Raw genomic sequence first — 25,777 nt, 5'->3', positions numbered from 1 at the left:
TGCATGACTATTGTGGTTTGTCCTCCAAAGTGCAACTTCAAAAGCCACCGTAGGAGGAATTCTCCTTGTTTTTGTCTGATGATCAATACTGATGGTTATTCTTTAGCAACTTGGATTTAGCCACTTAAAGAAGGAACGAGACCTATGCCTGAAGACAAACATTCTCTATTATTTTTTCATCTCATAAATGAGACAAGAAAGATCTCAACTCCTTCTAGACCAGTGGTTCCCAAACTTGAACGTGTATCAGAATCATCTAGAGGGCTTGTTAAACCATGTGTCCCTGGACCCACCCTAGGGTTGTGCTTCAGCCCCTGGAGTTGCAGCCTGAGAATCTGTATTTCTGATCAGTTCCCAGGACCACACCATGAGAACCACTGGTCTAGACTATCTGAGCGGTCTAGTCAAAAAAACCAAAATTGTTACAAAAACAACTTTTAAGTCATTATTAGAGAAAACTAAGACATTCAGACTACTAGCTCTAAAATTTATCTTATCAGAACCTCAGTGTTTCTTAGAGGAATTTTAGTAAACAATAGTATTATATTCATTTTTTAAATGTCAAAAATTTGTCTAACATCATTATACTGAATCTACTGTTGCCTTCATATTGGGGAGTTTAAGCACTGCTATTTTTTTTATTTTAGCTTGTAGACAATTTTTCAAAGAATGTATGTGCTTTTCTTTTTAGAATAACATATGATTAAATATGCTGTTTTACCTTTAAAAAGCAACTAAATTAAAATTTACTTCACATATATTTATAGATTTTCCAAAAATTCCAAGGCAAACTCAAACTGCATAGAAAGTTAATTTTTTCTAAACTCATCTATGAGTATATGGGTATGGTTTACTATCAATTATGCATACCTCTTATTAAAATAAAACCACATTCTAAAAAATTTCCAGTTCGCACTGTTTATTCTATCACCATTTATATGATAATCTAATAAACAGCATCTAAGGAAAAATCCATTTACCTCAGAGAACTATACACCTACTATATGAGAGAATAATTAAGATGAGTATTGCAATAAAACAGTATTGTACATTAGTTTCCTAAATGTTATGGTATAAATTGATGTCCAAAGGAAATACTTTTCATTCATTAAAGATTTGAAACTACAAATTATTTAACATATGTGCTAAGAAGCTATTTGTAACTGATTTTAGGCTCTGTGTATTTTTATGTTCATTGAAGCACTTTTTATAAAGAACACGTGCTTGTTTACTGCCACTCGCTGTTCAACTCTCTGAAAACTAGCTCCTTTGCTGCATACTGACTGGTACAAATTCTTTTGTAACAAGATTACTTTTTAGGACTTTAGGGTTTTTTTTTCTTATTGTTTATTTAATGTTCAAGCATGGTTTTAATAACAACCCTGCTCAAAAACTCATTTTAATGATGCTAGGAGTACCAATTCTCCCAGTCTTTCAGAAGGATGTCAATTACTAGTGTGATGTGGAGACTTGCAAAGCATTTGGGCACAATGAACAAACATGAGACAATTGCTGGAGGTAAAGAATAGCTACTGTTACCGGACAGAAGGGAAAAATGGCAAATCCAGTAATGGTCATGATGGAGATGCAAGTAAATAGAGTTTGCCATCGATTCACTAATTTGACAAAGTGCACCTAGATTTATCATCTTTCCAACCCTGCTCTTTCTAATCTTTTAATGCATTACCATCATCCAAGGCTCCTTTCTTCTAGGACAGTAACTGGGCATACAGAACAGTAACAGTATAATACCCAGTACAATACCAGACGGTGTCCAAAGTGTCCCATCAGCTGGTTAAAATAGTCTCAAACACAGAGGCCTGGCACACGAAATCAGCCCATTTAGCACCCACTTCCGGAGACCCATCCTCCTCCCACCTGCCCTTCTTTTCACTTTGTTGCTCAATAATGTCCAATAGTCTTCTAAGCTTTTGTTAAGTCTCTGTTGATCCTTGGTGTTTCCAATTTTTACTGCCCTAATTCTACTTGTCTTTATTCTGTGGTTCAGCCCTTTGTACCATGACTGACGCTGCTATGTCCTCCTCACCAGCTCCCTTTGGTTCCAACACTTACATACATCTTACAATATTTCACCCAGAAAATGTTTTCTTATGTACCCTTATAGCAGATCTGGTAAGATATTTGACCCTAACAAACATGTGACTATTAAATATATTTATAGATGGGCAAATTGTGGAGACAACCCAGCTTCGTATTTCACAAGGTGAATAGCGAGCGGTAAACATGATAGGAATGAGGAACTACCAAAACCTATCCACTAGGTTCTTACAACCAGACCCAGTTATGTATTGTGTTTAGTTAGTCTCTGGAAAATATAATCACCGAGAAATTCCCTGTAACTATTGCATGACATGTAAACATGACCAATAGTCAGTTATCTGGGAAATCATTTAGAAATTCCAGGAACTCCAATTTGAACTCCAGTAATTCTAAAGGAAGATTAAATGAGAAAAAGGAGACACATTTTTGTTTTCACAACTAGGATTTCTTATTCTGACACCTTTTTATTTAGTTCAGTAGCACAGCCTGAAGAGTGTTATCTCACCAGGAGGAAAGTAAGATGACAAAATTGATCTGTCTTCACAAAGCAAAATTATAAACTTAATTACATAATTATTTTTAATATGTGCATTTATGACTTGTGATAATAGAAGTTACATTTCATGTTCTTTGCAAGCTTCACATACACCAGTTCATAAAGCCTAACAATATTCTCGTTCAACGTACAATAGTTAATGATCCATTTGCTTGCCATTTGTCTTTTCCTTTGCCAATCTTTCTTTTTCTCAGTACTCATCCATCCTGTTACCCAAAAGAGGCATATTCTGCAATATTCACTTTAGAGGTGGCCAATTCAAATCAATGCAAAGGAAGGATCTTCCAGAGTGTAGACAAAGGGCCATAATTAAAAATGAATTGGGCATCCCCTGCTAGGGAACAATCTCTGGGCCTAATTAAGGAATATTTCCCATCCTCAGGTTAAACAGCCTCACCTTGTTCTACCCAGCAGGATTTTCTAGGCTTCTCTTTTCTAATCAGAATGTTATTACAGTTATTTGTAACTCTTGTGAAACATAGGTCAGGGCAGATAGCTTATCTTTTTAGTTCACAGATATTAAATCAAGAGAATTCACATCTAGATGTCATGTAGGAGCCACGTACTATGCATCACCCAAAGATCCTGAAGTGTGAGCTTGACACTGTGACTAGGTGTAACTTCCAGAATGTCTCTCTTGAAAAAGAGGTTACTGTATTATGCCTAGAGATCAGAAAGGCAGACTGAAGTTATCCTTAGTAATGTTCATCAAAATACTTCTAGCTCTCCTCCTTCCAGGCTCAGGGATGGATTGTCCTTTCCCTATCACTTTGAAGTTAGGCCAATGAAATTTAAGCAGACATGCTGTGGATCCCTTCCAGACAGAATTTGCTGTTTCCTGTGTCCTGCCTTGACAGTCATGGATGTGTGTGTCAATACAGAATTTCCATCAGCCTGGTGCCTAAGAGACTATGGTGATCAGAGCCCTCCACTGACTTATGATAACCATGATGGTCATGGAAAATGAGAAATAAATTTCATTGACTTAAGCAACTGAGGTTCTGTGGTTGTATTTTTTCCACAGATCATCTAACCTATACAACTGATAAGCCTTCTAAAAGCAAAAGGAAGAAAACAACTTTGTTAATGGAGGCCTCTTCTGCAAAGTTCACCATAGGTCAGAAAATATTTCTTATAGCATTGCAAGAAGCCAAATCTGTACCCAAATCAAAAGTTAGCACTACCTGGAAGGAGCCAAAGAAATGAGGAAACCCTGACTTCCCAGTCTTTATCCAAGATGCCCCACAGGGCAACCTTGGAATTATAGAGGTAACAAGCCCCTGTTCCTCAAGTGTCAATCCCTGGAATGTGGCAGATTAGCTCTGCACATGAAACCATCTATTACTTCCCTTGTCTTAAAGCAGAAGCCAAGATAGCAGCCTTTAAACTAAGGCTTAGGGCCTCCAACAGATGCTAACAGGGAGACATACAAAGGCAGTACCTAGATTCGTTGACCATGACTCAAAACACTGGTTAATAGCTAACAGAATGCATTGCTGTTTGAAGCTACTGTGTCCTACATGATTTTGAAGGACTTGTGCTATCAGAGAGACCCTGAGCCTGGACTAGATCAGTGGTTCCCAAATCACGGTCCACAGACAGGGTCTGTGGGACTTTTTGTTCATCTGCAATGAAATAAGAAAAATAAGGACAAGTTAGTCATTTTTAGTGAAACTAAATATATTCTGTTTAGAGGACTGTGTTTGAACATTATAACTTTCCTAATTTTGTGATATTAAAATGTCTTTACATTTATCAAATGATGGTAAAAGATAAATGGTAGGGCCTTTATTGTTGCTATTAATGTTTTTATTTGACAAAATTAAGTTTGGTAACCTTATGTTGTCCCCGTTGTTTTATTAAAATTTGACTTAATTATGGAAACTATTGTTTTTACATGACCATCAGGTTAAAACTACTGAAGCTCTATAAATCTTTATATGTAGGACATCCTATGGTTATGTTTAATATGATAAAGTATAACTTGATGGAATCGTGAAACCTCTTGCCCCATCCTCTAGAACTGCACCATCCAACGGGGTAACAACCAGCCACATGCAGCTACTGAACTCTTGAAATGTAGTTGCTCCAAATTGTGCTGCATAGTAAAATACATACTGAATTTCAAAGATAAATAATAAAGTGTTAGTTATTTGAGAAATCTCCAAACTACTCTCCACAGTGGCTGAACTAATTTACATTCCCAATGGATTCATTCACACTCTAAACATCAGCATCACACAATATACCTTTGTAACAATCCTGCGCATGTACCTCTTATCTCATTAATAATTTATCTCATTAATAAAAAATATCTCTTTAATAATTTTTATATTGATCAGATGTTGAAGTGGTAATATTTTTAATATCCTGAGTTAAATAAAATTTATTATTAAAAGTGATTCATCTGTTTCTTTTTACTTTTTAAGTATGGCTTCTAGAAAACTTTAAATTGCATCTGTAGCTCACTTGTATTTCTGTTGGACATCGCTGTTCTAATGTCAGTGTGTTCATGATTAACCACTATTAAGATTATGTTCTTTCTGGTAATATATTGTGTTTGCATGCCTTCTCAGTCACACAGACCATAATAGCTGACTTACTTCTGTTACTCAATAGCCTCATTTACCTAGAGTCTCTGCTCTTTCTCATCTTTTGTATCATATGGTCATGAAACTAGTTTTCTTTGTTAGTCTCCTTTTGCTCATATCACTCCATTGCCCAGAAATTGAAGAACAGGGAAGCCTTAGGCACCGGTGGTGAGAATGTAAATTAGTACAGCAAGTCCTTACTTAACAGCATGGATAAGTTATTGGAAATTGTGACTTTAAGTTAAAAGACATACTGTATAACAGAACCAATTTTATCATAGGCTAATTGATATATAAACAGGAGTTACTTCCTATGGCTTACAGTTTGCAATTTCACTTAAAGCCACAGTTTCCAAGAACCTGTCAGTGGCATTAAATGAGGAATTGTTATATAGTTATTGTGGAAAAGAGAATGAAGGTGCCTGAAGAAATTAAAAATAGAATTAACGTAGGATCCAGCAATCCCATTACTGGAGATATACACAAAGGAAAAGAAATCAGTATGTCAAAGAGATATCTGCTCTTCCATGTTTATTGCAGCACCATCCACAGTAGCCAAGGTATAGACTCAACCTAAAAGCCCATCTACAGATGATTGAAGAAAACTGTATAGATAGATGGATGGATGGATAGATGGATAGATGGATGGATGGATAGATAGATAGATAGATAGATAGATAGATAGATAGATAGATACAATGGAATGCCATTCAGCCATAAAACAGAATGAAATCCTGTCATTTACAGCAAAATGGATAAAGCTGGAGAACATGTCATGTGAAATAAGGCAGACGCAGAAAGACAAACACTGCATAATATTATACGTGGAATCTAAAGAAGCTTGTTTCACAGAAGTAGAGAGTAGAATAGTGGTTACCAGAGGCTGGGAAGAGGTTGGTTGACAAGTACGAGGTTACATTTAGACACAAAGAATAACTTCTGGTGTTTCTGTTATACAGCAGGATGACTGTAGCAAATAACAATGCAGTGTATAGTCGAAGATATAGTGGAAGATACTAGAAGATTTTGAATGTTATCACGACAAAGCGATGATAAATGTTTAAAGTGATAGAAGGTAATTACCCTGATTTGAACATTATAAAATGTATACAAGCATTGAGACATCACATAAGTATGTACAATTACCGTATGTTGATTATGAATTTATATTTAAATTTTACATTAAAAAATAAACTAATCAACCTAATGTTTGACACTCTCCAACAACTAATTATTCCACAGCTCTCCAATACCAATTATGTTATTTTCTGGCCATAAACCCATCCAGACCTGCTATTTGCACATGCCGAGCATTTGCACTTACTTGTCTTTGATTTGAAATGTTGTTTCCATTACTCTCTCTCAGTCTATGTCTTTCTTTGTCTTCCACATTCAGTACACAGCTCTTCTTCTCTAAAAAATCTTCCACACTTGACCCTACCTGGCCCTCCAAACCAGTCTCCTTGATGATCTCTCATACCTCCTTTAATACATTATGTTCATGGCATGGCATCAATTTATATTTATTGAAAAATGTAAAAATATATATATATTTCAGACAATCAGCTGTGTACATTCTGTCTCCATAATTCATAAATTATCTTAAAGCAGAGTATCATATTTCATAAAGTGATAGGGCTATAATACATCTAAAAGATTGACTATTTGTTTTACTAGTGAGGTAAGAAGACTAAAGCTTTTAAGTGACTTATCAGAGTTTACATGTCTAATTAGGAGCAAAAGTGGGACCAGAACTCCCAATGTTCTACTGGTATTTCTGGAACAAGCCACTTTTACTTTTCTAATTTCTTCTGTCTTCCAGCATATAGGAAATACCCCGGAATAAATCAGGTAGCCTCAAATGAAGCATGAAGAAGCATCAGCAGGAGATAGTGCCCAAAGGAGAGAACATTGAGATTATCAGGCTAGCGCAAAGAGCACCAGTCCCATCAGTCTTGAGCAAGGTAGGCTCAATCTAGATAGAATGAGCCTAAAGCTTGAATATATTCAATTAAGGGAGCTATGTAAAACAAAGTTAATACTAAGCCCTGCCCAGAGTTTGCACTTATTGTGTAAGATGATACAGAGATGGATAGATAAGTGTTGACTTGTTGACACTGCCCTCCTCTTCTTCACATTACCAGTTTTGCAGAGGGTCACTAAATTCTGTTATCTCCCTGTTATATCCCTCAACTGGATATAGGGCAACACGAAAATCCACATGGGACTTGGCTTACAATGTAATGGTTGATTTCCTGCTAAAATGACAATAGCTTCTGGTCAGTTTTCATCTAGGGTAAAATTGTTTAGGTTTTATACAAAATATTTTAAGAAATACCTCTGCCTACTAACTGCTCTGTCCCAGTTGCACATTTTGCTAGGTATCACTCCCTAAAAGTCATTTCATTTCGGAATTGTTTAATGCTAAATCAAGCAGCTAGTATTTTTGGTGTGACACAGAGGTGATGAGTTCTTCAAGGGTCTTGCCTGACTGACAGCTGTCAACTAGAAATGGATGCATAGAATGAACAATTTGGCAGCATGCATTTTAGCCTTTAGATTGCACTTAATATTTTTAATGTATGGTTGGTTTACTATTATCCGAATATCTCTACATGATGAAGGTCTTATTGAGGTTTTACCAGCCTCTCGCACTGGGACTTTCCCAGGTCTACAATCAAAAAAACACATCATAAAATGGCTTTTTCTACTGTTGAAAATGGTGATTGTGAAAAGGTTCAGAAACATGGACAGAAGCCCTCAAGTGCCATTACTCAGTTTTAAAACTGGTTATACCCTGGCTGATGCTGAAAAAGAAAAAAAAAAAAACTCATGGTTTATTTCCGTCATGGTAGGATGGAAAAGCCACAGGATTGTTGTGGATCTGTACAGTGCAGGCAGGTTAACAATGCTTGTTTGGTTTGACTCACTAGGTTGGTTTCAGAAGTAATTTTCAAATAGAAGTTTTTGTTATTATTCAAAGAGCCTCAATAAGGTTTTAAGAAGAGATTCAAAGATAAGAAAGGGTATCAGCCTGTATTAGCCTATGTCTAGGGTAGAAACCCCTGACATGCTCAGCCAAGTGGAGGCATTGACATCACAGATTCTATTGGGCCCAGAGTGCAAGTTTATCATTGAACAATGTAGGCAGGAAGAGAAGGCTAAGAACATACACTATCTATGTGTTTTTAAAACTCTTTAATATGTGTCTTCAAACTGCAAAACAAGAGAATGAGAAAACACACTTTAATTCAAATATTAAGAGAATTCTATTTCAGTAATCTGGTTAAAAATAATAATAATAATAATAATAATAATAATAATAATAATAATACCTAAAGATTACTTAGGGGAGTCTTTTGCTACAATGCAGTGGTTCTCAACCAGGAGTGATCTTGTCCTTCAGGAACATTTGCCAGCTGCTGGAGACACCTTTAATTGTTGCACCTGGAGAGTGCTACAGGCATCTAATGGGTGGAGGCCAGGGAGGCTATTAAACATTCTACAATGTAAGGGACAGCCTCTCACAATAAGGAATTCTCCAGTTCATAGTACAAACAGTACCTACCTCAATGTATGGCCAGGGTATGCTATATTCACTTTTGGGTTTTGCCACCAAAATACTTCTATAAAACTAATATGCCAGATTCACTGCCTTTGCCAAAAATAAGACAGAAGTGACACCCTGAGAAAACAAACAATGAAAATTATTCATTCAGATAAACATCTATTTTAGTAAAACCTAATAGATTCTTAATAAAATGAGAGATGATTTGGAAATTTTGCCCTAATAATTTGAGAAGATTTAAAATACATTGTTAACGAGTACTTCCTGGCTAGCGGCCCGCTAATTGTATGTATCTGTGATATGCACTCTGGCAAAATTTTCAAAGTTTGCACAATAACATCAGAATGATTTTGAAGACCTCTGTATCAACAGCTTACTTTTTATTGACACTTCCCAAAGCAAGTTCTTCAGTTTTACTATTAAGAAGCTTCTTATGGGTCCTCCTTCTGATACTGCCCTTGACATGTTCCACAGCATCCTTCCAAAAAACTACTATTTGTAAATAAATTTTTAAAAAATCCATGAACCACTGACATAATAATTTTAAAATATTTCAAGTATTATTAAAAGCAGTGAACATTTTATGGGACTAAATTCAGTTAACCACAAGCATGTCCATCAAAAGAACAGTGTCTTCACTAAATAAATCTACTGCTAAATGAATAAGGACTTGTGAAGATTTCTATAATTCTTCTTTCATGGAATTAATTATATTTATGGGGAGAGGAAGCAGTGTTAGTATAACCTTTTAGCCCTTATTTAGAAATAGGCTTATTATATTGAAGTCAATGATGTACAGATATGTAATCCAAGCAGATTCTACTTGTATATCTACAAGTAGGGAGAATTAACCTCAAACATAAATTCCTCATGTCAACGAGCTACTACTCATTTGTTCCAGAAATTCATCAGCAAGTTGCAAAATAAGAACGACCCAGTCTGGTTAAAAGAAAATGCAGTCTACAGAAATGTTCATTGCATTTTCATACTTTTTCCCCAACTGGTCAAATAATAAAAATCACTATATGAATGACTGACAGTTAATAATCACCTGTAATGCAGTAGGACCTACACCCCTCACTATGCCCTGTGCTGGCCATCAGAGCTACCTTGTTGCGTACATATTTTGCTCCAGAAAAGCAAGGCTCAGCCAAGAGTCAGCACCTGCATAACTCTAAAGTCACAGGGGACCTGTAATTTAAACCCAGGCCGGCTTTGCTCCAGGACATCCAGTGGATGGACGTCATCGTCTCCATTGTAGCAAAATTCACAAGTTCAAAAGGATTTTAAGTTGTTTTATTCCTTTGTATTCTTCTTTCAACAATATCCTATTGTTCGAATTCCCAAACTCAAACAGTTTATAAACGATTGCTGTAGTTACACTTTAATTCCTACCCCATAGTTAATTCCACAAAGTCATTTTGCCCTGTGTAATTCCATTCTTTTCCTAGTCCTATGTCACAAGGGGAAAAAATAGGTTTTTGCTTATGAGAGATCTCTAGCTCAGTTTCTTTCTGGTAGTGTATCTTTGATCAGTTCAGACATTTCTCAGAGTTTGTATACACCCTCGTTTGTAGATATCCTGTGTGTTCTCTGAAACTTTATTGCTGCTTAGCTTTGTGTGTGTGTGTGTGTGTGTGTGCACACGTGTGCGTTTGTGTAAAGAAGGAGATTAGGACATTTAGAGAAGGAGGGCAGGGAGGAGAGATCCTGAGAATAGAAAGGAGGAAAGAAAAAAAGAGGGAATGGAAAGAGACAGAGAAAGGAAATGGGAGTGGAAGGAGGGAGGACTGCTTTGTAGCTGCTAAGATTGCAGACAGAAATAGCACACAACCACCGTGAGCTGTATGCGATTCAGAAACCAAGACCAAATTTTGTTCACTTTCATTAATCAGTTGCTCAGAGAGAAGGAAATGACATCTGGTCCTGTCTTCTTCTACATCTTAATTATTGGAAAATATTGTAAGTATGCTCAGTATCTAATTTTGTATACCTTAGTATTTTGTGGAATAACCACAAGCACAAATGTTTATTCCTTATATTTATGCTTTTAAGATAAAATGCATTTACTGATAAAATTGTAATCTCACTTCAGAATTGTTCTTCTTAGTAAATGTCTGGTATTTGTATTAAAAACTGTAATATCTTATCATAGTCAATAGTGAAGCAAGACTGATGTGCTATGTAAACCTAGGCTTCATAATAACCAATTCATATAATTGATATTATAAGCAACATTATAATGTTTAAAGAGTAGTAATTCTTAAACTGTATTCAAGGAATATATTCATTGGAAAATCCTAGGAATGTCCTTACATTTGTGCCAGTTTCTGTGTAGTTGTAATGCTCTGTCGCCCTTATCCTTTGTGCTTTGCTATCATAGGTGTGCTTCTGGGCAGGGAGATGCATTCTTAAAACTCTTTTTATTCAGCAAGATTTATCACTGTTCCTTGAAAGAAAAACAAGGGAAAGCACAAAGCAATGAAAAACATAGGCTCAAAAGAAGCTCCAAGTGGGCATGTTATTTTTACTATAATGACAAATTTTGTTTTCTCTATGTGTGCTATGGTTTATTTTTCAGAAAATCTTTTTTAAATTCAAGGGAAACAGCTGTTGTGTGTTAAGCTCCATTTGAATTATAGTATGTAGATAGAAATAAAATGTTTTTGTTTCTTAGGTAATAAATATGAAAAAGTCAAAGCCAAACCAAGAACAAAACTTTCTGGGTATCTTTAGTCCTTTATGATTCCGGGAATGTGGGCTTTCACTAATTTAGAAGTTAACAAGCCTTTTTATAGTTCTGTCTCTTAAAAGTTTGCATAAGTTTTATTAACTCTGAGCTCTTCTATTAAGGAATGTCTTTCAATCCTGACTCTCCCAATTGCAATGTGTCAAAGTGATTATATTTTCCTTTTTCTCCTTCTTTCCTCCTTCCCTCTACTCCATCTCATCTAGAGTTAAAATTAAAGGATGGCATCAAAACCACAGAAACTATTCAGAATCCCAGGGAAATATTCTAGTCCTAGCTTTCTTCATCACTAATGTTGCTTACTGACATTCCTGTTTTTTAACTGAAGGGAAAACAATAAATTGCAAACCACCACCGAAAATGTAATGTTTCTAATTATAATTCCATGTTTAAACTACCAGAGCTTTTGATATTTGTGGCCAACAGCTTCAAAAATAATACCATATTTTACCATCCCTATTCCATTTCAATGAAATGAACAGATTAAATAAGCCAGAGGAATATTTCCAGAATAGTCATTCTAGTATAAAGAATTTAAGGGTATATAAAAAGTGTTTAGGGCAGGTTGAGAAGCAACTTTGACCACTGTGTTACCAGTCATTTCAGGTTAGGAAAAAAATTCCATGTTTACATGTACCTTTTTGTTAATAATTATTTTCATGAGCAGGAAATAATAATGATGGTCATGATGATGCCAAAACCCTCTGTCTCTTTAAATTTAGCTTCTCTTTTGATTCAAAAGAAAATTTGGGAATGTAGTGTAAGTTGAGAGCTCCAAGTTCTCATCCTTCCACGCCTTCCCCAGGAAATGAGGGCATAAACATTTGCAGCAAAGTTTGGCAAGCCAATTCCTGGCTACATGGTGTTAACTGCATGTTAGGGTGGGGGAACACTTGTCAGGGACCCCCTGAAATAGCACCCACAGCCAGGGTTCACCTTGAGTTTAGCCCCTCACCCAGGCTTCACATAAGTGAGAATTTCCTGGGCACACAGCAACGGAAATCAACAACCACGCATAAGGACAAATTCTTACACCTCTGTAAATGCCCCATGGTGGTTGTTTCTCTGTGTGTTTGTTTTGTTTTATTTTGTTTTTATATCCACTTTCCTGTTACGGGAAAGGCGATGTGATATCATGGAAGACACCTAACCTAAGATGCTTAGCTGCACTACCATGTACCAGTTCTATGGTTTTCAGCAAATGATTTACCTCTTCTGAGCATGTGAAATGGCAATCAAATCCTTTACCCTGTCTACCTCTCAGACCTCCTGTATTCCGTTCTTTGTTACAAAAATTACCTCCTGAATCTTCACAACAACTCTATTATGTGGATACAATTAAGCACACAAGGTAGGACATTCAGTGCCTTGTCACAAGACTCGAGCTAATAAATGCCAAGATTGGAATGCTTTCAAAGCCCGTGCTGTCTCCCCTAGACCATGATAATTCTCAGTAGCCATAATGTGTATAAATGGGCTTTGAAAACTATAAAGCCCGTTACAGATGTAAGCAACTGTTAGTCATCCTTTCAACCAAAAATACCTATGCATGACAGAGCAGTGACCATGCTTTATTCACCTATCTTATTAAAGTAAGCATGGTCCCTGCTCTGAAGGGATAGAATGGAGAAGACCGCAAGTTGATTTAAATTCAATTCAATAAGACAAGTGCAAAAATTGAGGTCCACACAAACAGAGGTGACATTAAGACTTAGAAAAGATTTCCTTTTAGCCTTAAGAATTTTTCACTCTTTAAAAATCCTTCTGTCCATAGTCTAATTAATTGTATTGTGCCAATGTTAATTTTTTAGTTTTGTAATGTACCAAAATTATGTAAGATTAAGGAAAGCTGGGTGAAAGCTGTATAGGACCTCTCTATACTATTTTTTCAACTTCTTGTAAGTATATAATTATTTCAAGATTCGTAATTAAAAAGCAATCCCCAGGACAACTTGTATTTTAAGTTCTTATCAGACAATGCTTTATTATTTCTTAAATGATTTCACTAAGCAAAACCATTCTTTTACTTAATGTTTTAGATAGGCAGGGAACAAGTGAAGATACAGGAAATAGAAGGAGTTCAAACATAAGCTTGATCCACTTTAGTATTTTGCCGAGGACTGGCCCAGCTTAGTAAGGTCCTCACTTTCAGACTCCTAGAGACACTTACCAGGCTACCTGGCCTTTGCTTCGGATCCCAGTACTCTCATAACTTGTAACAGTTTTCTTCTGTAACTATGAAGAAGAGAAAAGGAAGAGACAATTCCAGAACAGACCGTTAGCTTGGTTAGTACATGGAAAAAGAGAATGTGGACATATTTATCCAATTCCAAAAGATGGGAGAATAAATACACCAATATGCAGACCACGGAGGTATACTGTGTTCCACCTTATACTTTGGGGGCGGTTGGGTTTTTTTAATTTGTATAAATTTATGGGGCATGAGTGCAATTTTGTTACATGCCTAGATTGCATAGTGGTCAAGTCAGGACTTTTAGGGTATCCTTCACCCGAGTAACATGCATGGTACCAATTAAATAACTTCTCACCACCTTATATTGTGGGGGCTGCTGGCAATTTTGTATTGTTTTTACTATGTATTTTGAATCATATTTTTAAGTTTCAAATGGAAGGAAAATTAATGAATCTGTGCAAATGCACCCTGATCTACATAAAGGGAAATTATTACGTTTGTGAACTAAATAGTCTTTCAAGCACAGTTTCACACATGAGTACAAACTTGTTAAACTAAAATGCCTGGAGTTGAATATTCTAGTTAGGTTTAACATTTTGTCTGAAAAACTGTAAGCATTTAGACCATTTGATTTCAATCCTTATGTTTATGGGTGTAGTTGTTTTTCTATTTCCCATTTATTGAGAGGTCTCCATGGATGAGGAACAATGTAAGTGCTCTACAAACATGATCTTATTTTATTCCTATAATAACCCTATGAGATATTCTCGCTTTACAAAATAGGAAACAGAGAATGAGAAATATCTGGTAGCATTCCTGGCACCACTTCCTAGTAATGATGCAAAGGAGATTTGAATCTAAGTCTATCTCCTTAAAAAGCCTATGCTGTTAAACATGATTTGATGCTAACACTGTCTTAAATTATAATGTAGAATTTAAAGTGACCTTAACAGACCCCTGACCTAGCTCACTGGCCTTCAAACAAGTTAGATCTTTCTCTATTTTAGATATTAATCCATAAGGAAATATTGACCAGTCCAAGGTCTCAAAGCTGGTAAATCCGGGGCTTCCACCACCTACGGTGAGGGCCTCCCCATCCAAGACAAGATCAACAAATCCATGCTAGGAGTTTATATATCTCCTCTTATGAGCTGGTGCTATCTGCTTTGTATATATTCCTCAGTGTACACCAACAACTGATGAATTAGTATATGTAAATAATATGAATATATAGAAAGCACTTTTGTTTGCAGCACATGACACTTAGCTATACATATAGCAAGTGCCAATAAATATTGACTTAATTCCTATGTTAGCTTACCTCTTCCTCCTCCTGGATATTTTGTTAGCCCCACAACCCCAACAGGTCTATTTCCTGCCTATGTGTAGTGATCCAATACTCTTTCATCTTTTTAAATTCTACAGCTTCATCTATTTCTGTGATCAGAACAACAAGGACCCAACACTAAACCAAAAGCTCTTTCCTTCTTTGGAGATAAGCAGGGGCAAGTTGTGAATATTTCAAATTTAGGTTTTGTTCTCTATCACAACAAAAATAAATATCAAGTGGAAAAAAGGACAGTGTAAAGTGAGATATCGTGTTGTTCATGTTAGAACTTGGTATTTTCCTACTAAATAACTGTATTTTATAGCAGCCTGGATATTATTAGATTTGTTAAATAGATTCATTTTATAATTATTTCAGTACTACCTAAATTAACTGGGTCTCCTGATTTCTTCAGTCTTTTATGATAATGAATATGCCTTTTGAAAATCATCAATGTTTTCAAAAAAAATTCTGAGAGTTAATCTTTGGGAATGGTACTCTTGGGACTTTTCACCAGCTGGTCTAGGCCACCTGGAGCCCTTGCCTCTAGCCATTGTGCCAGCAACTCTTTCCACCTCTCTCTCACCATCATTCTTCCTCAACTCCTCCTCCCAGATTGCTCCAGGAACTCAAGTTCTCGTTGAATTCCAGTGCAGATGGACACAGCTCTCTCTCTCTCTCCTTAGCTCCTGTTTCCAAATGCAATCCTACGTCTACGTTTAGACAGGGTGCTCAGTTGAACCAAAACGTTACCCACATGATTAGCTACAAATGAAACAGAGATAATCTGATATATTCTTTAATAGTAAGATTCACACTTAAAAAAACAAAAAGCTGTTGAGATTGTAAATAATTTTTTTGTTAGAGGATTGAGTATCCACTTGAGCTGAGAGGCCATGTAATTATATGAGTTATTCCATTGATTAAAACATATAGTTGATCAGGCGCTGTGGCACACGCCTGTAATCCCAGCACTTTGGGAGGCCAAGGCAGGAGGATCACTTGAGGTCAGGAGTTCAAGACCAGCCTGGCCAACATGGCAAAACCTTGTCTCTACTAGAAATACAAAAGTTAGCTGGGTGTGGTGGTGGGCACCTGTAATTCCAGCTACTTGGGTGGCTGAGGCTGGAGAATCGCTTGAACCCAGGAGGCAGAGGCTGAAAGGAGCCAGGATCATGCCACTGCACTCCAGACTAGGTAACAAGAACGAGACTCCATCTTCAAAAAATAAATAAATATATATATATATAACACATGTATGTGTATAGTTATATATAAAACTATAAAAATATATATATGTATAGTTATGCTGTTGTCTCCTACTAATCTTTTCCCTTGGTTCTCATCTAATTCATTTAAGGAAAAATGAAGTTTCTTTTTCCACTTCCCACAGTCTGATCCTCGAGCAAATTGCTATTACTTAGACAGTTTCTATTTAATGTTGCTCAAGTACTATTTTTAATTTCAGTTTCATAAAAAATCAGATTTTTTTGAGTTGGAAGGCAAGGTAAAGCTATAAAGGACAACATCCTCATTTTTCACATAGAAAGAAAGTAAGGCCATATAGCTGTGTTCCCTTTAGTTTTCAGCTCCTTATTCTTAATTCACTTTTAAAAGTGGGTCTCCAAATTTCATATGTAGGACAAAAAGGGCAAGAAATATCAAAAGGGTGAAATATCACTTGAAAATAGAACCTAGACAGAAATTATTAAAATAAATTTATTATCTACCAAAATCCTAGCCTCAATGATTAAGACTTTCCCAATACACTAAGCTAGTATAATCCCTCTTCACATACCTACCTTGTAGAAAAACATTTAAATCATTCTCACAACCAAGGAGAGAAAGGTTCTCATGGCACCTGCCCATCACCATGTTTGCAGCCAGGCCCAGAGGAACTTTAATGAAAGGGACTTTAAAAATGCTTAGAGTAAGGCGGGGGGCAGTGACTCATGCCTACAATCCCACACTTTGGGAAGCCAAGGCAGGTGGATTGCTTGAACCTAGGAGTTCAAGACCAGCCTGGGCAACATGGCGAGACCCCCGTCTCTACAAAAAATACAAACTTTAGCCAGTCGTGGTGGCAAGCATCTGTAGTTCCAGCTATTCAGGAAGCTGAGGTGGGAGGATCACTTGAGCCTGGGAGGCAGAGGTTGCAGAGAGCCAAGATGGTGCCATTGCACTCCACCCTAGGCAACAGAGCAAGACCCTGTGGTCAGAAAAAGAAAAAAAAATGCTCAGAGTAAGTCAACACCCAGTGGATATCTTCACTATTAATATCTCCTCTCCAGTCCATGGTCCTATCCTATTCTCCAGACAAGAGAGTCATCTCCAAAGATGGCAGCCCTTTCCATCACATGCCATGCAAATCATGAATTTGGCCGCTGGGGTCACCCCTCTAAGGTGAGAGAGGCATCATGTGCCACAGGTTGAAAAATGAGACTGAGCATTGCTACAGCAGAATAAACTTTGCCAACTTCTCAGGAGTAATTTATAGGCTATCAGAATTTATCAGACATTTCTAGTGTCCAGAGAAATGCCCTCTTTTTTTCTGGGTGCCCCAGATAATGTAGGCACCAAATACCTGTGTGCTTCACCACTCCCATAACCTCTTCCTTGCCACTAAAAAAGAATGCCATCTCTTCTGTCTTTCTGCCTATGCAGGCGCCAGAGAGGGCGGACAGTGGAGGCCCTGGTCGAAGGGAGTCGAATATCGCTAAACTTACTGTTTTCTTCCCTCTCCCCACCCCAGCACACACAGTTTCCTGAGACAGAGTAACATGTTTCAATCCTCATCTTTGTGGGGATTGAAAGGACACTCACAGAGCAACATAGAGCATCCTCACTGTTACGTTAAACGACCCCAAGGTATTCATTCCTGATATGGTAAAACATAAATCCCACACTGGTTGTAAACTCTGCTATCATGAAAGTCTGATCTCTTTTTTCGCTTGCTTGTTTTGTTGTTTATGAGACAGGGTTTTGCTCTGTGGCCCAGGCTGGAGTGCAGTGGTGTGATCACAGCTCACTGCAGTCTCAACCTGCTGGGCTCAAGTGATCCTCCCACCTCAGCCTCCTGAGTAGCTGGTACCACAGGTGCGTGCCATGACGCCGGCTAATTTTTGTATTTTTTGTAGAGATGGGAATTTCACCATGTTGCCCAGACTGGTTTCGAACTCCTGGGCTCAAGCCATCCACCCACCTCAGCCTCTCAAAGCTCTGGGATTACAGGCGTGAGCCACTGCTCTCAAATTCCTTTAAGTTTTGATCCTGCTACATGCTTGGTTTCTCCTCCTTTGCTTCTCTCCCACAGATTGTCTATTTAGTGCCAAGTGAACTCCCTGCAGCTTTCCCTTTCCTGGCTAAGCAACCTAGATACTGGCTTCCAGTTCTAATTACCAGTTCCTCTTTCTCCCTTAGCGCTTAATTTCTCCTTCCTCTCTTAATGATTCTCTGTATTCCTTAGTCTCACCACACCTTCTGACAGAATACTCACAAAGAGAAACCTCTTGTCTTGGTCCCAAATCTTGCAACCCAAACTCTTATTTCTACTCATTTCCCTAATAAATACTTCCTCCTCATGAATGAGGACTTTCATAGGGAACAGCTGCCTGTTAAACATACTATTTGCAGATTATAGCCCTCCCTCGTTTTGCAGTTACCTGGGTTCATGGACATTTTTGGTTGATTTTTTTCGGTGTTGTGTAAATTGGTTCCAACAACTGATCCTAGTAATACAAGCAAGTTATGACCCTGCAGATTCTTGTAGTTGTAACCATTTAAACAGATAAATCTTACTTTACAGAGTTTAAATTAAAACAGTATAAAATAGAACATGCAAATAGATATGAAATGACAAATTTTGAATAAAATTTATATGTGTGTGTGCCTGGATCTAGTGAAAGAAATCAGATAAACTGCCCTAGGAAGCTTTTTTGGAAGCTTTTTCCAGGCACATATTGCAAGTATAAGTTAATGAAAGTCACTGCTCTCAGGTGCATCACACACTGGCTTCTGAGATACAGCACAATCCACTCTGCCATTGTCTTCACTCATAAAACCTCGGATTCTTTTTATCCTCTTCTCTCACCCTCTGTTGCTCACCCCAGCCTTTTGATATTTTAATGGGTTTTTCCCAGAGCAGGCTAGAAATGTTTGATTCATTTTCAATGGTCCAGAAGATTTGCCGTTTTTACTTTCTCAGTCGTGGCTGATTTGCTGGAAATTGCAAAACTGCCTCATGGTTTATAAATGTTTCTACTTTCTCACACATTTCAAACTTAGACACAATGACATCATCAGTCATGCTTTCTGTTAGCTTCTTAACCTCCATTTAACCTCCCTCTTTGTGTTAAGATCAGGAGAGTTGGCGAGTTTAGCAAAGTCAAATTTAGATTTTTATTTCTGCCCTTCTAATTGCAGTCGTTACCCCTGATCCTGTGAACTTGCGGCATAGCAGTTTAAGCTCCTTGGTCAGGAAAGAGGGACTGCTGTTGTTTGTTGATATTTTCTCAACCACTGAGCATTTGTCTTCAATGGTGATCCAAAATAATGTGGCAAGTCATTTGTCTATCAAATCCATTTTAATGGGAAAAATCTATACAAGCTTTTTGTAGCGCTTCTGGCTCTTGGGCACCTTTTTTCAAAGTTTCTATGCTAGTAAAAATAGCAGATTCAATTTGAAAGCCCCACGCCCTCTTCTGTTCTTCAATCCCCTAGAGGCTTTGAGTCTTTTTTGAGACAGGGTCTTGCTCTCCTGGCCCAGGCTGGAGTGCAGTGATGCAATCTTGGCTCACTGCAAACTCTGCCCCCTGGCTCTAGCAATCCTCCCAACTAAGCCTTGCGAGCTGCTAGGACTACAAGTGTATGCCACCATGCCTACCTATTTTTTTAAAAAATTTTTATAGAGAGGAAGACACACTACATTATCCAGGCTGGTCCCAAATGCCTGGGCTCAAGCCATCTGCCTACCTCTGCCTCCCGAAGTGCTGGGATTGAGCCACTACACCTGGCCTGCGTTTGACTCTTCACTATTTCTCTCTCTTTGATCCAAGGCCCCTTGGCCTCACTCTCTGCCCCTCTGTTTCCTCCAATCACTCAGCCCCTCACTCCTGATCCACTCCTGACACACACGTTCCCCTGCTCCACAGGGTCATCTCAAACACAAAATTTATTTCTAATTTTTTCAGGAGAATCCACCCTTCAGTTTTTGTCCTTTTTTTCCTCAGAAAGCATGGGGTTAGGGAGGGGTTCAGGGAATGTTAACAAAGGTAATGCCAGCATTCTCTGACATGAAGTTTGAGGGTGGAAGGAAATGTTATAAACTACTACACACACACACACACTCTCTTTAAATCTTATGCCATCATTAACATTAAGCATACCAAATCCAGGTACGATATATAGTGTAAACATTTTCTTGTTTATAGACCACAAACCTCAGATGTGCAAAAATTGCATTTTATGTTTCTATGACTAAAATTCAGAGCTCATGACTCCTAAACAAAATAATAGAACATTTAAATTTGCTAATTCAAAGCAGCTCGGTTTTAAAATCAGGCACGTTTTCTTTAAAATGCAATCTGGGTTTGTTTGGATTTTTTTTTTTTTTTTTACATTTGGGGGTATATGAGCAGGTTTGTTACATGGGTATATCGTGTGATGCTGAGGCTTAGGCTTCTAATGGTCCCATCACCCAAGAAATGAACATAGTGCCTGATAGGCAGTTTTTCAGAATTTGCCACCTCCTCCCCTTTTGGGATCCCCAGTGTCTCTTGTCTCCATCCTTTTGTGCATGTTTACCCATGCACCCAGTGTTCAGCTCCCACTTATAAGTGAGAACATGTAGCATTTGTTTTTCTGTCTCTGAGTGAATTTACTTAGAATAATCACCTCCAGCGGCATCGCTGTTGCTGCAAAGGACATGATTTTTTTATGGCTGTGTAATATTCCATGGTACCATATTTTCTTTATCCAATCTACCATTGGTGGACATCTAGATAGATTCCATGTCTTTGCTATTGTGAATAGTGCTGTGAAAAACATATATATGAGTGGAGGTGTCTTTTTGGTAGAACTGTGTATAAAATACAATCTCAATCACTTAAGAAATCTTACCTTCTCTACCCTTTTACCCTTCTGACCAACAGCATCTGATTTCGGTGACAGCTTCATAAACATCAAAATTGAGGAGGCAGGTAGACAGGTGAACATCTCCAGTCACTTTGCCAGCTACTCCTGATGGTTAACTCACTCTGGCAGGGATGGGTGACACCAGCACCCATCAAAGCGTTCAACGGCTCTTCCACATTGCTCTCCAGCTAATCCACATGCTTATCACCAAAGACCACCACCACCATCTGCTCATAGCCTTCTCAGGAGAGCACAAGAAGCCCTCAAGTGTCCTTCCTCACCTGTTGGGAACTCAGGCAGATTCGGGGCTGACAAAGGCCCTGGGTCTAGCTCACCCATTCACCATCGCCTCCCTCACATCAAGACCCTGCTTCTAGAGCCTTGCCCTTTCATTGAGCTGGACTTTAGGATTTGAGACAAGAATCACTTCTGCTTAGGCAGTCTCCCAAATTCTCTTAGCAATTTCCACTTCCTCCCTCCCCCTACAGAGTTTTATTTTTTTTTTTTAATTATTTTTTTTTTTTTATTATACTTTAAGTTCTAGGGTACATGTGCATAACGTGCAGGTTTGTTACATATGTATACATGTGCCATGTTGGTGTGCTGCACCCATCAACTCGTCAGCACCCATCAATTCATCATTTATATCAGGTATAACTCCCCAGTGCAATCCCTCCCCCCTCCCCCCTCCCCATGATAAGCCCCAGTGTGTGATGTTCCCCTTCCCGAGTCCAAGTGAGCTCATTGTTCAGTTCCCACCTATGAGTGAGAACATGTGGTGTTTGGTTTTCTCTTCCTGTGATAGTTTGCTAAGAATGATGGTTTCCAGCTGCATCCATGTCCCTACAAAGGACGCAAACTCATCCTTTTTTATGGCTGCATAGTATTCCATGGTGTATATGTGCCACATTTTCTTAATCCAGTCTGTCACTGATGGACATTTGGGTTGATTCCAAGTCTTTGCTATTGTGAATAGTGCCGCAATAAACATACGTGTGCATGTGTCTTTGTAGTAGCATAATTTATAATCCTTTGGGTATATACCCAGTAGTGGGATGGCTGGGTCATATGGTACATCTAGTTCTAGATCCTTGAGGAATCGCCATACTGTTTTCCATAATGTTTGAACTAGTTTACAATCCCACCAACAGTGTAAAAGTGTTCCTATTTCTCCACATCCTCTCCAACACCTGTTGTTTCCTGATTTTTTAATGATTGCCATTCTAACTGGTGTGAGATGGTATCTCATTGTGGTTTTGATTTGCATTTCTCTGATGGCCAGTGATGATGAGCATTTTTTCATGTGTCTGTTGGCTGTATGAATGTCTTCTTTTGAGAAATGTCTGTTCATATCCTTTCCCCACTTTTGGATGGGGTTGTTTGTTTTTTTCTTGTATATTTGTTTGAGTTCTTTGTAGATTCTGGAAATTAGCCCTTTGTCAGATGAGTAGATTGCAAAAATTTTCTCCCATTCTGTAGGTTGCCTGTTCACTCTGATGGTAGTTTCTTTTGCTGTGCAGAAGCTCTTTAGTTTAATTAGATCCCATTTGTCAATTTTGGCTTTTGCTGCCGTTGCTTTTGGTGTTTTAGACATGAAGTCCTTGCCCATGCCTATGTCCTGAATGGTACTACCTAGATTTTCTTCTAGGGTTTTTATGGTATTAGGTCTAACATTTAAGTCTCTAATCCATCTTGAATTAATCTTCGTATAAGGAGTAAGGAAAGGATCCAGTTTCAGCTTTCTACTTATGGCTAGCCAATTTTCCCAGCACCATTTATTAAATAGGGAGTCCTTTCCCCATTTCTTGTTTTTGTCGGGTTTGTCAAAGATCAGATGGTTGTAGATGTGTGGCATTATTTCTGAAGGCTCCGTTCTGTTCCATTGGTCTATATCTCTGTTTTGGTACCAGTACCATGCTGTTTTGGTTACTGTAGCCTTGTAGTATAGTTTGAAGTCAGGTAGCGTGACGCCTCCGGCTTTGTCCTTTTGACTTAGGATTGTCTTGGCAATGCGGGCTCTTTTTTGGTTCCATATGAATTTTAAAGCAGTTTTTTCCAATTCGGTGAAGAAACTCATTGGTAGCTTGATGGGGATGGCATTGAATCTATAAATAACCTTGGGCAAGGGCCAGGGTGCTTCCTTCTCACATTTCACTCTCAGCAGGTTCAGGAAAACTGCTTTGAGAGCATCATACATGCGTAACCCTTAACTCTCTCTAGAGGTTGTGGAAAGACTGGATGTTCTGTGTCCTTCATTACTGGATCTTAATGTTCAAGACCAATATGGTAAATAAAAGAAGTAAATAAAAAGAAAGAAAAAATATTCGTCTCTCAAGCACCTGTATTTTGCCATTGAAAGCCATGACTCTAAAAAGCTTTGGAATTTAAAGCCAAGAAGCTGAGGACTCTAGAAAGATTTTTTGTGTTCTACCTTCCCTGAGCAATAAAGTATAGTCTAAATGTCTAGTTTTAGTGGTGGAAGAATAAAAAAGGAATAACCATGAAGGAAGCATACATGGACATACCCTAGAATCAGTAATTATAAACACAAAGACACAGTAATTAGAAATAATCATTATAAAGAAATACCTTAGTAAGAGATGCACTCTTTTTATTTGCAAATCATATCATATCAAATTTTTAGCTATTTCCCAACACTGTAAAATAGACACAAGTGAATGTGTATATTTACCCTTACTCTCAAGAAACTTCTATAGGAGAATCAGAATTTTCAAAACTTGCCTAATGATAGATAGAGTTAGTCTATCTTTATTTGGTCATTTATTTTTTAAGTCACACACAAAAAATGTGCTTACCCTATTTGGATTCTAACTCAAATATCTTGGCTCAAAATTCTGTACTCTTTCTGATACCAATTTTCCCTACTTTTCTATTCTGCTGCCCATAGTGGTTCCTCATATTTCACTTATACCTGCCTTTCATGTAACTTTTATTTTTAATCTCTTTTCCCTACACTTTTCTATATTTTTTTCCTGTTGCTTTAATCAACACTAATCACAATATTATAGATGAAAACACCAGTGTATAAAAGTGTTATTCAAAGTGTGAAAAATCCCCAATTATTAGGCATATTTATTAAATTTCTCCCACAAATTCTTTCTGATGCAATGTCTAAAACTATAGAATGTATAATAAATAATTGGTAGGAGTAAGGAATAGTCTCACATGACACTCTCACCCCCTAGAAACTACTCGATCACATTCTTCTCTAATTAGTCTCCCAGGGACCTACACCACTTTTAAATTTATTCTGGGGAAATTGCGGCAGATTTTTAATGTATATTATAATGTGCTTTATTCTATGTACTTAGATACACAAAGTGTTCTAAATCAATGTTATGATATTCTGATTTTTTTTTTTTTTTTTTTTTTGAGATGTTTCATTCTTGTTGCCCAGGCTGGAGTGCAATGGCGCGATCTTGGCTCACTGCAACCTCCGCCTCCTGGGTTCAAACGATTCTCCTGCCTCAGCCTCCTGAGTAACTGGGATTACAGGCATGCACCACCACGCCCGGCTAACTTTGTATTTTTATTAGAGACGAGGTTTCTCCATGTTGGTCAGGTTGGTCTCGAACTCCCAACCTCAGATGATCCACCCGCCTTGGCCTCCCAAAGTGCTCAGAGTACAAGCATGAGCCACCATGCCCGGCCTTATTCTAATTATTAATAGGAATTATTTACATTATTAAAGTTATAGGTAAGAGTCGTTAAATTGCTAATGTTTTGGTTAAATGATAAGCACTCATAAATGTTGTCTGATTAGATCCTCACATGAACCCTGAAAGGTAATGTTTTCTCACCTTTCCAGAATGAAGAGAGAAATTTAGAAATTTGTCAAGGTCATGGGCACATCAACACTTAGTCCAGAACTCGCACCTAAGCTTATCTGATTCCCAAGCCTGAGTTTTTTCAGTCACATACAAACACCAAAATCAAATTCTCTCTCATTTTTATTATTTTTACATATAATAAGTAATTTCTATTTTATTACATATAATAAAATAATGTATATTGTTATATTATTAATATATTACATATGATAAACTATTACTATTATAGATAATATATGATAAAATGATTTATAATTATATAATATTTTATCATTTATTATATCTCATTTTATAAGATGAGAATTCCTATTCCCATTAACAGGTAAACAAGCTAGCCAAGCAAGCTGAACTGGTTGCAGATTTACCATGTTTTATTTCCCAGGGAGAGAAGAGAAGGGCACTGCAAGGACAGGTACAGCTTGCACAAGGTCATGGAGACAGGAAAGGACATGGCAGGCTCAGAACATGATGAGAAGTCTGGGGTAGTTTAAGAGGAGGGCTGAAGCACATGCTTGGAGATGAAGTTAGAGAGGATCACCAGAACCAGATCATGAAGGTCTTTGTAAGCCACGTGCCAGAGTTAGGATGGTAGTATATTAGTAATTCGAATCCAGGTTTTGCACAAAATGGAAGTAACTCAGGCAAATTACCAAAAATGGACTACAATGTCAGAAACTGAAAGCAATCCTTAGAGAGGGCGTGGCCATTGCACTTGAGTCACTGGAAAGATACAGGCTATGACCAAGTC

At 37.7% G+C, this 25,777-nt stretch overlaps 1 protein-coding gene across 11 annotated transcripts in view; it reads left to right on the top strand.

The window, feature by feature from the left end:
- The first annotated feature begins 3,647 nt into the window (after positions 1-3,647).
- RXFP1 (relaxin family peptide receptor 1) overlaps positions 3,648-25,777 on the top strand; it is a 139,254-nt gene continuing 117,124 nt past the window's right edge. For 5 of the 11 annotated variants that reach the window (XM_023226464.2, XM_023226500.2, XM_023226511.2 and 2 more), the window contains exon 1: positions 10,595-10,738. In XM_023226464.2, coding sequence (XP_023082232.1) covers positions 10,624-10,738 — 115 coding nt within the window. In that variant the 5' untranslated portion in view covers positions 10,595-10,623. Of the gene's footprint in view, positions 3,735-10,425; positions 10,739-25,777 lie in introns of those variants that run through there. The other 6 variants (XM_023226473.1, XM_023226515.1, XM_023226447.1 and 3 more) reach the window with 5 other exon arrangements.

Source organism: Piliocolobus tephrosceles, chromosome 3, assembly GCF_002776525.5.
Source record: "Piliocolobus tephrosceles isolate RC106 chromosome 3, ASM277652v3, whole genome shotgun sequence".
NCBI lineage: Eukaryota > Metazoa > Chordata > Mammalia > Primates > Cercopithecidae > Piliocolobus > Piliocolobus tephrosceles.
The sequence above is the reverse complement of the archived record's forward strand: the minus strand, read 5'-3'. Positions and strand labels throughout refer to the sequence as shown.